Below are 19024 nucleotides of genomic sequence, written 5' to 3'. Positions count from 1 at the left end.
AAATTGAATACAAAGAAGACAAAAGCGATGGTTATCAGCAAGCACCAAAACAGAAGAGTGAAGGTCAATGTAGACGGAACAGATATGGAAAGAGTAACAAGAATAACGTACCTCGGAAGTAATCTTGATGAAACTTGGAACCACTCACTATGGATAAATGGTCTTTGTCAATTAACATGTCATGGATTTCGATAACATTCAAATTTTGTGCAATGAAGGTAATAAATTTAAAAGGACCTTTTTGGAAATGGTATCTATAAGTAAAAGTGATCATAGTTTAAATAAAAGATCAGAAATTCAAAATTTAAGTAAAATTTATAACTACATCATTTCTTTATAATTCATTCATAACACCATATAATGTATACATCATATTGGTTGTTTATTTTTCTAATATTTTTATATCCTGGTTATATTCTTTTGTACTTTTGTAAACTAAAAAACATATTTTTTTATAAATTATCACAACGGTAATATTTATAAATATCCCATTTGTCATTGACTACCTTCTCGATGTAGGCTTATTTTGACATTGACTAGGATTTTTAAAAAATTTTCTACCGATATTTTAAATTCAAAATTCAAATTCATTATTTTGTTATGCATTTTGGGAAATATTCATTGTATTAGTAACACTTTTATTTTTCCATTTAATGTTAGTGTAGTTAGCAGGTTTAATAACGAACCTAGTTTTATCTGGTGAGTTATATTTTTACCACTTTTTGTCCACTTTATCAAATTGTTTATATTTTAGCTCTTGAAAAAGAATGCACAGGCATTCGAAAGCTTGAGAAATAAAAAATAGTACTCTAAAATAGCCCCCATTTATTGACTCGAACCCACTGAAACTTAAAATTGTTATATACATATGCATTATGTATATATGTATATATTTAAGTATATTCAAATATAAACCACAAATTATTACATCCAATAAATAACATAACAGAGTGCCTGACTGCTCTCTATCTGTGTCTGATTTGTTGTCTAAAAAAACAATGTTTAGAGATACCTATACTTACCAAAATGTATATTAAAATGCTTATTCCTTTTCCAAAGTGAAGGAAATCCTGCAAAATAAAAAATTTATGATAAAAATAATTAAAAACTATTAGTCCCCAGTACACCGCCTTTTTTTGAAAATGATTACCAAAGTCTTAAAAATGGTTTTAACTGCTTGGTTTGAGCGAGTCTACCACATTTTCAGAGCGCAGGCTGGACGCGTTTCCGCACGCACAACACCTAAATTTGTAGCTCTAGTGCGGTTATTTTTTGTTATTACAAAACTATAATTATTGTATAATTTAATCAAAACATTATACATTAAAATAATAGTTATTTATGTATTAAGTCAGTAAAGAAACTCTTTATCGAAAGAGTCCGATATAACGAGCAGAGGCAGCGAAGCGAGCGAGGCGAGTAACAGGCGAGTTCGATAAAGAGTCTTTACTGACGTGGTGCATACAAAATTTTATCGCCAATCATAAAAAACATAAAACTTACTTATAATTTAAGATTTTTTTAAATTTTAGACGAAATAAAAATTTCGTATGACAGTCATGACAGACGACTTTTGCATGATGTGAAGGTTTCGATGTTTAATCGATAGTTATCAATATTGAATACCTAATTACTAAATCTGTAAAGTTTTGATTTATTTTGTATAAATATAATTGCAAAATACTACAGAATTTCACTTTTTGACATACATTTAATTAATAATAATGTAAATTTTGTACAATATTTTTAATAATTGAAGTAAATAAATTTTAAGTTCACTCAAATACTAGCCATTCGATTACTGCTATCGACCACTTACATTCAATCTCGGTTAATTTGATTAATCGCGGCAGGTAAAGTAACATTCTTCTTTCAGTACAATAAAGTGTTACTTTACTGCCGCAAATGAGGGGAAATGATCACAATAATGAATGACTTTAGTGACGGTTGGCGATAAAATAAATTATTTTTGTCGGACAAAAAAGATGGAGCGATCATCGAGTCCGACAACCGCCAGATGTCACTCTAGCGCGGTACAGTTTTGTTGTTTAAAAACTCTTAACTTTTAATTGAAAGTACTTATAATTAATTACAAAACATTGTCGATCTCTTGTTCGACAAATTTACAGTCTTGTTTCTTTAGTCCGACAATGTAAATATGTTAATTATGACAGGTTATGTTTTGCGATTACAAAATTTCAGACACGAATCACAAGTGATAGATTGGAGGGTACTTTATCCAAATATTGCGTTGTCGGATAAAAATTGGGTATCAGACAGCCATCGATAAATTAATTTCAGTTAAATAAGATCAAGATTAAGATTCAAATGTCAGCCTATGGTTATTTGTCAAAAAAGTTGATGTTTTTCAATTCTCTAGTTGAAATGAATGTCGACTCGATTCAAGTTTTCTGTTAACCCAGATACGAAAATATCAAAAGGCACCGCTAATAAAATATTCAAACATGCGATTCAGGGAACCTATATGAAACGAGTCTTTGTACTCTAATACAGAGTGCATTAGTAAAAATAGACAATAGACGGTTTCGTTTTGATTTAAATCTGTCTCCTGCCATTCCTCAATAGCGCTATTTCTAGGTCTACCTGTTGTCAAGGAGGCTATGCAAGAAGACAAATTTACATCAAAACTTCCGTATTTCTCGGTATAAAATAAAAACTATTTATACCGGGGTAAGGTTAGAACGCCCTCTAACGGGGAATAAGTGAAATGAATGTCGACTCATTCAAGTTTTCTGTTAATTGTAATAATGCTAAGACGAAACCGTCTATTTTCTATTTTTACTAATGCCATACTCTGTATTAGAGTACCAAGACTCGTTTCATATAGGTTCTCTGAATCGCATGTTGGAATATTTTCCTAGCGGTGCCTTTTGATATTTTCGCATCTGGGTTAACAGAAAACTTGAATCGAGTCGACATTAATTTCACTTGTTGCCCGTTAGAGGGCGTTCTAACCTTACTTCGGTATAAATAGTTTTATTTTATACCGAGATATACGGAAGTTTTGATGTAAATTTGTCTTCTTGCATAGCCTCCTTGACAACAGGTAGATCTAGAAATAGCGCTATCGGGGGATGGCAGGAGACAGATTTAAATCAAAACGAAACCGTCTATTTTCTAATTCTCTAGTTGTTTTTATGTCAACACCAAAGAACAACATTGGCTGCGTTCACCAGAAATAATTGGTTTAAGTTTCAACTGAACAGCTGTATTTCAGCGTTTTAAAACTACGTTCAGTCTGGTGAATGGTATTTTTCCGTTTGACACTTTCATGGTTGGTTTTGTTTTGTGTTCTCGCATGTTTTATGAATTATGAACTTAACCTAAAACGAGATTCGTTGTTTTTGTTTATTTTTATATCGTGCTATCGTTCAACGATAACTTGGACGTGTCTTACACAAATTTAATTCAAAAATGGATAATATACTACCTTTATTGTTGTTTGATAATGAAATAAACAAGAAACAATTTTTAGTGCTGCTGGCTGTGCTCTACTTGGCAGAACCATTGGATGATGATGAAGTATTCCCACCATAAATAAATAATAATTGTCACGAGAAATGTGAATTATGTTGAAAATATTGTTCCTCAATACACAGATTTACAATTTCGTGAGCGTATACAATTATGTATCTCCTAAGTTTCAATTACTTTATAATTAAAACCATTGTACAAGTAAATATTTTCAAATCAGCGCGCCATTACAATATATTTCTTAAACACGTTCAATATTGAAGCGATGCAAATACTACGTTGAATAAAATGGCGACCGCTTCGTCAACACGTTGAAGTTTAGCCTAAATTGACATGACGTTCACCAGAAAAATCTTCAGTTTCAAAGCGCAGACATAGTGCACTGGTCTGGTGAACGCACCCATTAACATTTTTGACAAATAACCATAGGCTGACGTTTGAATCAATAGATTTGTTCCAACACAAAGAAAAACCGTCATGTAACGATCACGGAACTGCGCAGTAAACAAAATAACCCATGGAACGTATTATTTTGCTTACTGCGCGTAGGATAGTGATCGTTACATGACCGTTGTGTTGGAACAAACCTAATATTATTTTAACGCCAAACTACAATTTTATATTTATTTAATTAATTTATCAAAATTAACTAAAACCCAAACAAAATTAGTATATTAATTGATTAGTTAAAACAGTTTTTAACATGTTTTTCTTAATAATTAAGATATTTGGACATACTATATCTGCGTTTTTAACTATCATTTCAGTGGCGTAGCGTGAGTGTCGGCCGCCCGGGGCGGAAGATAATTTTGCCGTCCTCTTATTTAGGTATTTTGATTTATTGTATACTATACATTACATACATTAATTATAGAGAACTTTTCGGCGATAACAGTCATCATTATTTTGAATGGTTGGATTAAACAAAAAAGTTTATCTAAGTTTTACAATCACGTTTATTAATACAAAAATTCTTTTACTTTAACCAATTAGATACATTGATATAACTTAGGTACCTATTACTTAAGTTTAGGTAGGCACACCTTGACGATCGACAAAATTAAATAAAATCAATTTTTAATTAGAATTAGAACGATACTATAATGTTATATTTTTATTGAAAGTAATATGAGTATTTGTTAGAATTAAAAACAAAACCTCCGTCTTCAATTAAAAATTTATACGTTTACTTTTTTAAGAGCAAAGTATTTTATTGCACCGTCAATGTCTATCGGATCACACACGTCTTGCTCAATAGACAAAATAGCCAAACTAGTTAGTCTTAGAGTACTCATTGTCGATCTTAAATCAATTTTAATTTTGAAAAACTCATCTCACAGCTGGCATTGCTTATAGCAACTGTGAAAAATATTCGGAACATTATTAAAATATTGGGCAGAGTATCTTCCAGCTTGGATTTAACAATAAATTTAAATAATTCAAGTGAGTCTGCATTAACCAATTTCGTTGCCTGTAGCAGCAACGAAAGTCCGCAGTCGAAGTTTTTGCAGCTTGAAACCCTGCTCGTCAATTTCGTCAGATGCGTAGTCTAGGTCTGCAAACTTATCCGTTGAATTCTGTAGCTGTTGAGAACGCTCACGAATTTCTACAATAACTTTATCTAACGAAGAAAACAGCTTTCATCTCAACTCATTTTCACAAGATAAGTTAGCACCTCTAGTTCCGTCATCAAAAATATGTTTTCTTGTTATGCGCCTCCGAGGTTTTATGGAAATTCCAAGTTCTTCACACTTATTTTTGCATAACCTACAGCGCCATTTGCCCATTCCTCTATTTTCTCTGTCAATATCATCTGTAAAGCATTTACTTTCTGAGCGCACAATCTTCTGCAAAGTCCCCTTGTGTGTAAATATTTTTGTGCATCATTCACTTCAAGTAGCACAGGTTGCCACAGGCCCAAAAAACAAAGAAAGGAAAATGACTGCATCGAAACTAGTAAATCACCTGCATCTGTCCTAGTGTTTAAGCTTTTACCTGCCTCTGTCAGTTTTTCCAAAGTGACGAGAATCTATTTGTAATGATGCCATGTCACATTTATGGCATCGCCTCTTGCACTGCACCGTATGTCTTGAATCCTTCTTTTGCCTGTAGCTGCTATCAGCAGAACTTCCCAACGATGTGTCGATGAGGAAAAAAAAGATTAGTAACGTTCTAAAGTGCCGAAAAAAGTTGTGCTGATTGTTAGTCATAAACGGGGAATTTCCACAAGACAGTATAGACGTTGTTGCCAGTTGCTACAAAATATTATTCAAAGAAAAGGAATTCCCCGAATTTGTCACAAAATAAGTAATGAAAAATTCCGTGCTTCTTTCAATCGGTCCAAATTTGTAGTTGCGATAAAAATATAAAATGGTTCAAATATTTACAAAATATTTTTATTATTTATTGTTAAATTTTTGCCGCCCCCTAAAAAGTGCCGCCCGGGGCAGACCGCCCCTGCCGCCCCTACTACGCTACGCCACTGCATCATTTTAACTTTTGTGATAATTTACTTACTTTTTAAACAAACTGGACATTCATGGATGCTCTTCTTAACTAACTTTATATTATATTTTACATCTTTGTAAGGTTTACTGCAACTTGGCTGTGTTCCTATGAAATCGGGAATATCTATTTCAGTTTTAATAGAAGGCACATAAAAATTTTCACTTAAAATTTCCGATTTTGTATCAAGGTTTAGATGATGATTATGTACATCAGACCCATTCATCACAGTTATGCAGTTTTCGAAGAAATCCTCAGTAATATCTGTTTTGAAAGGCTGATCATCCAGTTCAACTTTAATGTTTTTTATCTCCTGTAACAAACACCGTGGAAATAGCTAGCAGTTTTAATGAGCCCTCTTGAGCTGCCCCTTCCCACCAAATAAAAAAAAGAGCCAGCTTATGAGCTATTTATTAGCTTTCGAAGTGATATACGAAGTAGTTTCGATTTTTGAGCTAATCCCCTTAACCCCCAAACAACACTTTGATTCAACTCGAGAGTAAAATGTTAAAATATGTATATCGTATAAATTCTAAGAATAAACTATTAAAATACTGGAATTAATAACAATTCTTACTATCTGTTTAAAAATAATTAGTAAACGATATAGCAAATAATTTTATTCATTTTAAATACAATTCTCTCTTAAGCCGGAAAGATGAGGAGGTTTTCTTGCGAAGGAGTTGTAGCTCGATAATTGAAATGTGCCTATTTTAAGAGTTTATTCTTAGAGTTTATCCAATATAATGGATTATATCCGCGATACGATATATTTTAATTTTTCTCAACATTTTACTCTTCAGTTGAATCAATTAAAGGGTTGTTTGGGGGTTAAGGAGATGAGCTTAAAAATCGAAACTACATCCCTTCCAAAGCTCATAAATAGCTTGTAATTCTGCCACAAAGATCAATTCAATACCTCTATTTTTAAGTAGTGAGGGCTCAACCACCCCTCACACAAAAAAATTGTGCCCAGTGTACCGAGCTCAAAATTTTTAATCTGTGGGATATGAAAGCTCATAAATTGCTCTTAATTTAGCGCTATTTGTTTTTTAATTTCTGCAAGGTGGGCGGGCCAGCTCAACAGGGGTGTTTTAATGAGTATTTTGTTGAAAGCATTGAAAATATTGTTCAGAACAACATTGTGTATTGAGAACTCTGAAACATGGTGTCATGTAAACGATAATAAGTGCTGGAACCAAAGATGTTTTTCGTATTCAGAGAGAAAAATAGTAAGGATAATTTTGCTAGCCTGTCCTATCAGAAAGAATGTCGGCAAGCATTTGTTGCACTGCAGATACTAACTCTGCTTCCGCTATTTATTCTAGAGAGTATTGTTCATGTAACACAAAATATAGATTGTCATCAAAGACATGAGGATGTACACCGATATGAAACCAGGAATAAGCATGCCTTAATACTGCCCTACACCAGGCTCCAATGAACTAGAGACGGACCAAACTCTTATATTGTAACATTTTACAAAAAGCTGCCTAGTGAAATTACTGAATTGCCAATTTTACAATTTAGATAGTCACTAAAGAATTTTCTCATTAGTCAAGCATTTTACAGCAGTGACGAATTTTTAAATTTTAACTTTAATGTTTGGAACCGGGTTGTGAATTGTTGAATTGTACTTTGTTTATTCTTAGGAACCCAGAAAGTGTTTGTCTTATCTAATGTATGTATTATTTCATATTATGCCTTGTATTGTGTTTTTATATTTGTATTTTACATCTGTAAGCCAAAGTTGTAGGGGAAATATGCATGAGACAGCATTCTTTTTTTTTTTTTTTAATGTTTTGTAATCGATAATCGATTGAGTTATACATGTAATAAAAATCAAAGTCAGTGCTAGGGACATTTACATAAATATAAGATTATCTTTTAATAAGATACATACAGGGTGTTTCTAAATAAGTACGACAAACTTTAAGGGGTAATTCTGCATGAAAAAATAATGACCATTTACTTTATAAACATGTGTCCGCAAATTCTTCGTTTCCGAGATACGGGATGTTCATTTTTTTCTTACAAACTGACGATTTATTTATTGCTCTAAAACTGTTTGAGATATGCAAATGAAATTTAGTGGGTTTTAAGAGGTAGTAATTGCGCATTTTTTGACCTACAACTAAGAATTTTATATTCACCATTGGCGTGCATACGGGTCATATTTCCCGGTCATATTACCCGTATGCACGCCAATGGTGAATATAAAATTCTTAATTGTATGCTAAAAAATGACCAATAACTACCTCTTAAAACCTACCAAATTTAATTTGCATATCTCAACCGGTTTTAGAGCAATAAATAAATCGTCAGTTTGTACGAAAAAATTCAACATCCCCTATCTCGGAAACGAAACATTTGCAGACATATGTTTATAAAGCAAACGGTCATTATTTTTCATGGAGAATTACCCCTTAAAGATTGTCGCACTTATTTAGAAACACCCTGTATATTACACTTTTTTTCTGAAAAAATTAATTTTAAAGTATTACATGTGCCATCTCACCCACATACATGTGGGTAAGATGGCATACCCTTGAAATAAAGGCACTAATCTCGACATAAGTCACAAATAATTTTTTTTTGCAGTTTTGGGTACACCGGCACATTCGAAATATGATCATTTGCCACAAATTTGGCACCTTGGTCAAATTTCTCGAGAACGAGATAATAAAAAGAGGCCATTACAAAAAATGCAAGCAGCATCTTCCTCGTCACTTGTCTCAACATCGACGGAATCGATTTTGTCGGTTCGAATTCCTGAATTTCGGTCTTAAAACGACCCATAACTGTAAATAGAAACTCCAATCATATAGCAAAATTAATGCAGTGTAAAAAGGCATAAGGGTGAGATGGCATACCTATGCCATCTAATCCACTTACTATGCCATCTCAGGCAACATTGCAATCAGACCGTTTTTTAACCTAATTTTCTTAAGCACATTTTTAAGATATAAATCGATATAGGCGTGATAGGCATAAGGTAAAAGAATATCACAAAATTTAAAAACTTAATTTAGGTGTAAAGACTCGCGAATTATAATGTGATACAAAATAAATATTTTGTCCTACTTATTAAACGTTCCAAAGGCTTCTGCTGTCAAAATAAAACTAACATGCATAAGTTCAGCAATGTTGACAAATTCTAACTTGAGGAACTGAAAACTGTCACACTATGCATCAAATTTGAAATAGTTTACGAAAAACGCGTGATATGCCATCTCAGCCAGTATGCCGTCTCAGGCATATCTCCCCTACACTATTTTTTGACGTATGTAAGTACTTTTGTATATTAACATGAATAAATGACTTGACTTAAATAATCTATTTAGTCGAGGTGCCAAATAGAGGTCACCATAGCCTTTTCAATTCTGATCGGCAAACTCAATGGTCTCTTATGAATTTTTCATTTGGAGGATTTAGATCTGAGTAGTGAAAAAATTGTTATAAACAATTCAATTGTTTATAGGGCTCTAGCTCATAAAATAAAAAAGACAAAAACAATTTTTTCAAATAAAATTTGTTCCTTAATAGAAAACAAAGAAAATGGCATTTACCAATTTTAAATCCAATAATTAGAACTCAAGGTATTGTAAAATTAGTGCCTAATGCAAATAGGGAACTTGCACATTTTTTTTATTACATAATAATGTTCAGTCTTGTATAAAAATGAGATTTACAAAATTTCATGCTTCAAAAACTCATAAAAACTTATAAGTACAAATTTAAAGTCTTCCTTATCTTAAAATAGTTCAAACGACCTGTGACGTCACAGAGTTTGACTATGTGGTTCTGTTTATGGTTATCTTTACGTATATTCTTCTTCTTCTTTAGTTTATTGGCCTCCACCTACTTGGATCTGCCACTTGTATAGACAATATTATGACAAATTTTGAAGAAAATCAGTTTGAGACAAATGTCCTTGAACCTTGTTTTTCAGACCATCGTGGACAGTATATTAAGTTAAGCAAATCATCAAATAAATTAAAATCAAGTGTTTGCACTAGAGCCTTTACATAGGAAGGTATTTTAAAAATGAGAAACTTTTTATCAGAGTTGGACTGGAACATTTTTGATAGTGATTTTGATGTAGATTGCTTAGCAACGTTTTTAATAGATAATTATAATTATGCAGTATCTCATTATTTTCCACTAAAAACATTGGTTATTAAAAATAAAAAATGTCCTGTAAATTGGTTTAATGACAACTTAAAAAATATGAGAAATTATCTGCACTCTTATAAAATACGTGCTGATTCTACTAAAAATCCAATACATTACAACGAATATAAAAAATACAAAAATCATTATAATTCTGAGTTGAAAAACGCAAAAAAGATGGCTTATGAGAAATTAATATTAACATCAAAGAATAGATCCAAGACGTGTTGGAAGATAATTAACTATGAGCGTAACAAAACAAATAGTTCACATAATATAACAACCAATTTATCTTGTGACACTTTCAACAACTTTTTTGTTGAAATTGCTGAGAACATTATAAAAACCCTTCCTAATACATCAGACGACATAATCTTGAACTATCAAAACTTCCCAGCTCCATCGAGTTCATTCTTTCTATCTCCAACTACTCAACAAGAAGTATGGGAGGTTATAAATTCACTAAAAAATTCAAATTGTTTGGATACAAATGAGCTAAACGCTTCTTTTATAAAAAATACTTGTGAAATAATTACTGATCCTTTAACACATCTCATTAATAACATTTTTTCAATCGGGATATTTCCAACTGGATTTAAATACTCCAAAATTGTTCCTGTATTTAAGAAGGGCGATCGTGATCTTGTAGACAATTATAGACCAATTTCTATCGTTTCCATATTCAGTAAAATAATAGAAAAAATTCTGAAGCAACGCATAATATCGTACTTTGAAACCAATAACTTTCTTACCAGTTCACAATATGGGTTTAGAAAGGATCGTTCCACAACTCATGCACTCTTAGATGTGATGAGTGGCATAGTGGATGGCCTGGAGAAGCATAACCAAACTGCTGTAACGTTGTGTGATCTTTCAAAGGCCTTCGACTGTGTTTCTCATGAAATTTTACTAAAAAAACTGCACTTTTACGGCATCAGAGGTACTCCTCTAGAACTAATTAAATCTTATCTAAGTGATAGATACCAAGCAGTCAGATACGGAAATTGTCTCTCTGAATTTAAGCATGTTAAGCATGGAGTTCCACAAGGTTCTGTTTTGGGCCCTCTATTATTTATTATATATGTTAATGACTTGCCCAATTTTATGGCTCCATGTAAAACAGTACTATTTGCAGATGACACTACTTTTATTTTTTCTGACAGAAATCGTTCTCTTTTAGAAACTAATTCTAGGAACATAAATTCAAATGCTCAATCATGGTTCGCAGCAAATAAACTTAGACTAAATGACACCAAAACTCAAAATTTATTTATTTCAACTATAATCCATTCGATGCTCATGTGGAAAAAAATACTGTAAAATTGCTGGGCTTGACAATTGACAACACACTGACTTGGTATAACCATATTGACCATCTCAAAGGCAAACTTTCCAGTACTTTATTTTTACTTAGACAACTAAAACTTGTTACAAGTGTTGATACCTTAAGAATAATTTATTTTTCTCTCTTCCATTCGTTTTTAAGCTATGGCGTTATTTTGTGGGGAAACTCTTGCAATGCACTAACAATATTTAAATTGCAAAAAAAAGCAATTAGAATAATTGCAAAAGTTGGTTACTTGGAATCTTGCAAACCATTATTTATTAAATATAAAATAATGCCCTTGCCAACACTATGGCTATACAATGTTCTCGTGGAAACACACAAAACTGCAGATACTTTAGTTAAACAGTCTGACTTGCATAATTACAGCACAAGAGGTGCAAATAATATCAGAACAGTCAAATATCGTTTGAGTAAATCACAAAAAAACTCAATTGATTTTAACATATATAATGTCCTACCTATAGATTTTAAAAACCTTACAATCAATAAATTTAAAGTCATTCTGAAAAAATATCTACTGAGATTTGCTTTTTACTCTGTTAGTGAATATTTCGATCATTTTAAAGCAGTATCATGGACATGAATATTACTCACTATGTTTTCCGATGTCATATTTTGTAAATGTGCGTGAATGTAATTATATTTCTATATGTTATATTGTATATATGTACACATTATCTCATGTATTTTATATATATCAAATTGACTTGCTACAATTCAAAAATTTTTTTTGTAAACGTAGTCAATAAATTTTTGAATCTTTGAATCTTGGGTATTTGGCCAGCTCGTTGTCGGGAATAAAGGAAAAATATTTATATTCTAATTATGACATTTATGGTATGTCGTCGTAATAATATATACCAGTTTGTTGAGATTGGAGTTTGATACAGTTTTTGAAGGAAAGGAAAGAAGGTTTACTATTGAAAATAAAACCATTTTGTAAAAGTACAAATTTTCTATGAATAGTTCAAACGATCAAAAACACTTTTAACGTCACATATCTGTATTTTTTACTGACGTTTATATTGTCTAATTTAAAATTATATATACAATTGGTGTAGAATGTAAACATACAACCCTGTGACGTCACGACGCGTTTTGGGGTGGCTGGTATAAGTTGAATTTTTAGTCGTCTTTAGGGGCCAACGAAAGACAAACAAAACTTTTTTATCTTTGATACAGGTTCTAAATTATGTTCTGTTGTGATTTATACCATTTTTTTCGAATTTAACATTTTATGCAAGTTCCCTATTAAGTAGTTTTCGAAGCTTTTTCAATAGTAATGTGGCTTCTATGCAGGCAAATGAGCTTTCCAAAGTCTTAATTTAAAGCTTAATTTATAGACTTCCAAACAAAGTTTGTTAAATTATAACTTTATTTGTGTTAAAGTTATAATTTTCTTAAAAAAATTGTACAATAATTTGTTTATAAGGGTTTTAAGCAAATTTAAGCATGAACATTATATTTATAAACAAAGTAAGTTATCAATCGAAGTAGCACAGAAAACAACAATAAATATCGTTTCCATACCACCAGATTGACAACAGGTGGAATACTTTCTTTGGTTACAACCTCCCGAGATTTTCAAAATTTATAAATCAAACAGGATGCCGAGGAAATTAAGATGAGAGAATTTTAAATAATTCACAACTCATCTGCTCAGCGTGGTAAGTTCCAACAAGAGAGATTCCTTAATACTACAAGAGAGTAAATGAATTAAAAATGTATAAACATTTTCAATTTCTTTGCAACACGAAAATGCAGCAGCTGCTAAGCTTTGCAACACGAAAATGAAAAACCAAGATTTCAGAAATACAACTAAAAAGAAAGTTGTTCTTTTTTGTTAATAATATTTTTACAGACATTTTCTTTCATGCATCTGCATCAAGATATACAGGAAATCTCAGCTTTTTTACATCTACATAAGTTTTTACAGCAATTTTTACAGTTACATGGTGGTAGTAAGTCTGTTCTTGTAGGCATTATAATTAAGAATTTTTGGGGTTTTAGCATCTCAATATATATATGATATCCATATACAAGTAGATGGAGTTCTTTTGCAGCATCATCATTGCAGATAAAATGAGCAGTTTATGTGGTGGTATGTGCCTTGATGATGCTGCAAAAGAACTAGATCCACTTTTACTCCCGTACTCTGTATGTAGAGTGGATTGTAAAAATGCAGTATATTAAAAATATATAGTGTACTTTCTTGATACTGTAGATATGTACAGGCCGACAAGTATCTCGTGAAATAAAGTTGTCACCACGCATCAACAAATTTGAAAGTGGCGGTAAAGCAAAGCCATTCGTGAGTAGCCGTTAAGGAACGATCTGCTCGTAATTTTTACAGTGTTGCATTGTTTCTGCTGCTCGCGGTATTTAAATTTGATCTTGTTCTTTTTCGTTTATTTTATTGTTGTGATTTTACGTTTTGTATTTGTGTATTTTGTTTTAATTATTTTAGTTTTATACTCATTTTATGCAAAACTTCTTTTTGGAACTCTAAAATTAAAAACTGTAAAGGTAAGTAAATAATTGTAATACAAAAAAGTAGATATACCTAAATTACTGTTATTTAATGGTAGCAATGGTAGTATGGAGCTTAAGAGCAAATTATCCGGACAACCTATTAATAGTCTAAGTAGAGAAATTATTGCTAATGTGTTAGCCTTTATGAAAACGGAAGCTGAAGAAGGTGTCACAATACCTCATTATCGCATAAAAGAGCATGTGGCAGAAGCGGCAGGTGTTTCTGAAAGTACAATAATTTATAGAATCTTAGCTGAATAAACGAAAATTGAGCAAGCTATATCTTATAGAAAGTAGTAAAAAAACACCTATATTTACCATACTATTTTATAATATGGTATCCATAGCAACTTCTTTATGCTGGCACTAATGGAACATATGCAATTGCAGGATAATGCGACAATGCTCCTCCTTTTCTTCTTCAAGAAATCATATTATAAAAGAAAAAAAGAAGCAAACTTTCGAAGACATTGACAAAGGGGTGTCAATGCGTATTATTCATAATATTTGCATATGAGTGGTGCAGAAGTACCTCAGCTAAAATATATTCTGTCTAAATTCAGAGATGCTGGAGGCGATTAAGATACTTTTTAGGAAATTTTAGAAGATTAATTATAAGAGACACTGGTTTCCGTTGGAGAAAATCAAAAACAAATCGAAGACTTCTAATGGAAATATATGACATTCAGAAGCTTCGTATACACTATTTAAGAGCAACCATGCAAAAAATGGGAACAAGGATTTTAGTTCAACAATCAACAATAGAAAATAATATGGAAAAACTGGTCATGACTTTAAGAGACACAGATTCGGAATGGGATTTTTCTGATGATGAAGAATTAGATACCGAGAATTTCTAACCCCGCGGGTAAAAATAAACTGATCTATTTAAACCCCATTTATTTGATAATATCTACGACTCATTAATGCTATTATTGTTTCAGAATTTTAAGTAATATTTTACAATAGACAATATTATGTACACGTACTTTTTAATTTAAAGAAAATAATTTTGCCGAATTTGTTACTGTTATATTAAAAAGAATTTAAAATATTAAAATGATAGTAAAAATCATATAATTATTGCAATATTTAAATATTTATTTTGAAACGTTAAATACTTATCAGTAATGTAGTTTTGCAATTAGGATCTTTTAAAATAAAAGTGTCTTAATTGTATTTTAATGACATCGTAATTATATATTGTTGGGTAAATATTATATTTCAATCAAATCATTATTTTGTTTGCCCTTTATTCCATACAATGTTTTAAAATTCTTTATCTGATTATGGATTTACACGACATGCAATTATTTGAGACTCATTTCTTTAGATACCATACTAAAAATACCCAATATTACAGTGGTCACTCACATATTGACAACATTGCGGTACGGACAAAGCGGTAATATTCGGATAAACTTCATCTTTTTCTGTCTGAAGGCTTTCACAGGGTGTTTGGTAAAGAATGGGCCATAGCTTAACCTTAGATTCCTGAGATTAAAATAGGTTGATTTAAGCTAATTTACCTTAGTACAAAAGTTGATAATAACTCAAATACAGGGTGTCAAAGTTAAACTTTTATTTTATTAATTTTTGAATATTTCCTGACAGGCATGGGACAACAACACGAAATTTGGTAAGTGGTGCTGGTATTGTACAATCTACTAAATTATGCTAAACAAACGTTTCTGGCTACTACCAGAAGCGTACGACGGGGGAAAGTGAATGGTTGACCCTTCCCAAATTTTACGCCACTGGCGGAATTTCTATTTTAGTGAAATTTTTTGATTCTCCAATACTTTCTATGTAAATAACATACTCTTCATTCGTAACGATAAAGCCATTAGTTTTCGAGATATTTGAAGCTAGAAATGAAGGAGCATAATACATTAATTAAAATAAGTGTGCCTTTTCATTCTTAACTTCAAATATCTCGAAAACTAATGACTTTATCGTTACGAATGAAGAGTATATTATTTGCATAGCAAGTATTGGAGAATCTAAAGATTATGCTAAAATAGCAGTTTCATCAGTGGCGTAGAATTTGGGAAGGGTCAACCATTCACTTTCCCCTGTCGTATGCCTCTGGTAGTAGCCAGAAACGATTATTATTTAACATAATTTAGTAGGGTGTACAGTGTCTACACTTTCTGTCAAGTATCACACGGATATGTCAAATTATTTTAAAGTATTCTTTTTTTTTTTTAAATAATTTATTCTGTATTTAAAACTTTAAGAACTATGTGTGCCCTGTACTATAAAACTATGTGACATGTCCTTATGGTACTTGGCAGAAAGTGTATGTACTGTACACCCTACTAAATTATGTTAAATAATTGTTTGTGGTTAATACCAGAGGCATATGATAGGGGAAAGTAAATGGTTGACCCTTCCCAAATTCTACGCCACTGATGAAACTGCTCTTTTAGGATAATTTTTAGATTCTCCAAAACATTGTATGCAAATAATATACTCTTCATTCGTAATGATAAAGTCATCAGTTTTCGAGATATTTGAAGTTAAAAATGAAAAGGCACACTTATTTTGATTAATGTATTATGCTTCTTAGTTTTTAGCTTCAAATATCTCGAAAACTAATGGCTTTATCGTTACGAATGAAGAGTGTGTTATTTACATAGAAAGTATTGGAGAATAAAAAAATTGCACTAAAATAGAAATTCCGCCGGTGGCGTAGAATTTGGGAAGGATCAACCATTCACGTTCCCCTATCGTACACCTCTGGTGGTAGCCGGAAACGTTTCTTTAACATACCTAATTTAGTAGGGTGTACAGTACCAGCACCACTTACCAAATTTCGTGTTGTTGTCCCATGCCTGTCAGGAAATATTCTAATAAAAATTTAACTTTGACACCCTGTATTTCGGTTATTATCAACTGTTGTACTAAGGTAAGTTAGCTTAAATCGACCTATTTTAACCTCAGGAATCTAAGGTTAAACTATGGCCCATTCTTTACCAAACACCCTGTATATTGGGATTTTCTATTTAAATAAAGATCTATCCTACCTGTAAATGCATTTTATTGTTACTAATTGTGTCTTCTTCTTTAGTATTTAAAGATTGTATCAATTCATTTTCTGAGATTGTAAAGTTTTCTTTGAAGAATGTGTCTACTGGCTCCTCTTTCACATCCATATTTTTATTTCTGCAAACAGCTTTACCTGTAGTAAATTATTGGGTAAAAATTTACTCTAAGGGTAGACCTTGAAAATGCCAATTTTTTTATGGACTTAGCCTGAAAAGTGGAAAAAAGCAGACATTTTACTGTTTTCTTTGGGGGAAACTGGTAAAAGTGCCCAAAAATCAAGAAATATTTGAAAAAAATCAAAAAATGTAATAGTAGCCAAAAAAAATTTACGTGAAAAGGATACAAAAGTATATAGAATGTCTTAATAAAATATAAGTAATTGAAACATAATACATATATACTACATTCGCTCTCGCGAGATTTTTTTTGAGACATTCGGAATAGGAAACGTACAACACAAAAATTCCTACCTCACACTATTAACTGCTAAAATCAACTTAAATCAACTTAATCTTTCATTAAAAAAAGAAGAATTATTAGAAATAGTGGGAGTGTCTACTGATCTCATAAAATTTTGTGAAGTTTATTTCTACAAAATATTCTTATTTTGTACAATAAATAATTTTCTCATTTGCTATCAATACATTATAATGGTTTAAATAAATAAATATTGATTGGCGTAAGGTTTATGTTATTTTTATGTCTGTTTACTATTAATAATATTGGATATGAGCAGGTGCGTTGGTTTTGTAGTAATTTCCAGTCAGTTCTGACAACTGAATTTTTCAAAAAAGAAATTACTAACGTCAGTGTCAAAAAAAATCTCGCGAGAGCGAATGTAGTATAACTGATTTTTACAATCAAATTATGAAAAAATACGTAATATTGGTTAAAATAATATTTTTTTTGTCATATTTCAAAACAATATGGCGGACAGGCGCCGAGAGGTCAAATTTGACAGTGTTGCCAGTTTTAACCTTTTAAAGATTTAAAAATTTAATAAAAATTACTTACAAAACAGCTATAGATCGATGCAATTTGAGAGTCCAAAGCCAAATTCGTGGCTTTAAATGTAATAAAAGTTGCCACCAACATATTTATTTCCTCTGCCTGCAGTTTACTAGCTTCGAAAGAGGCCTTTTCTTTGTGAATATAGGTATTAAAGCCACACCTTAATTGTACTTAAATTTACTTTCGTAACACCTACACACCATTTAGTCTCACTTCACCTTTATTTAATGATAAACTGGGCAGATTGCAATTGGGCGCAGGCGGTCTGAAAGGAGGAAGGCCTAACCCTTCGGTCCAAACCATAGATAAATAATATATAGTATTACCAGATAGATAGGCAACTCACTGTAAAAATTTGGTTCCTTACGCCATTTGCGAGCGATGTGTTAACTAATCACCATTTGGCGGGAAATTCAAATGGACAAGCATTAATTTTATCCGTTTAGCGCCTCTTGCGGGCAATTTCGTTACTAATTAAAATATCTTGTTATTTTACAAGAAATAATCTCACCTATATTATTAAAATAAAATACCAAAACTTACTAAGCTTGTTAAAGTATTTTATTTAAATAATATCTAAGTAATACTCATAAATTATTCGGAATTCTCAAGTTGCAAAATATGTTATTTTTGCTGTCAAATTTAGTAAGGAAAAGGGATATAAAAAAGATACAAAAAAAAGACAACTTTTTTCTAAATATAGGTACGTGTATTTATTCGTTGTTTCAGATTAAACAGTTATAAACTAATTACTATTTACCTATGCATTTTCTAACTTTTCTATGATTTGTACACAACAATAATAAACCATGTTTATTTCTTTTATTAACACAACACCAAAGTTCTTTCGCAACTAAAACAAAACTACACACTACACTTTATAAACGAAGGATAAGGAACCAACTGAAA

General features: G+C 31.5%; 1 protein-coding gene across 4 annotated transcripts in view; it reads right to left on the bottom strand.

The window, feature by feature from the left end:
• The window catches only part of LOC114334846 (zinc finger protein OZF-like), a 31402-nt gene that overhangs the window by 11696 nt on the left and 682 nt on the right, over positions 1 to 19024 (bottom strand). The window contains exons 2-5 of one of the 4 annotated variants that reach the window (XM_050658734.1): positions 18119 to 18350; positions 17083 to 17311; positions 6013 to 6313; positions 1023 to 1070 (exon numbers count right to left, since the gene is read on the bottom strand). In XM_050658734.1, coding sequence (XP_050514691.1) covers positions 1023 to 1070; positions 6013 to 6313; positions 17083 to 17211 — 478 coding nt within the window. In that variant the 5' untranslated portion in view covers positions 17212 to 17311; positions 18119 to 18350. Of the gene's footprint in view, positions 1 to 1022; positions 1071 to 6012; positions 6314 to 17082; positions 17312 to 18118; positions 18740 to 19024 lie in introns of those variants that run through there. The other 3 variants (XM_050658735.1, XM_050658733.1, XM_050658736.1) reach the window with 3 other exon arrangements.

The sequence above is a fragment of the Diabrotica virgifera genome, chromosome 8 (genome assembly GCF_917563875.1).
Source record: "Diabrotica virgifera virgifera chromosome 8, PGI_DIABVI_V3a".
Taxonomy (NCBI): Eukaryota; Metazoa; Arthropoda; class Insecta; order Coleoptera; family Chrysomelidae; genus Diabrotica; species Diabrotica virgifera.
Note: the sequence above shows the minus strand (reverse complement) of the source record. Positions and strands in the feature narration are given on the sequence as shown.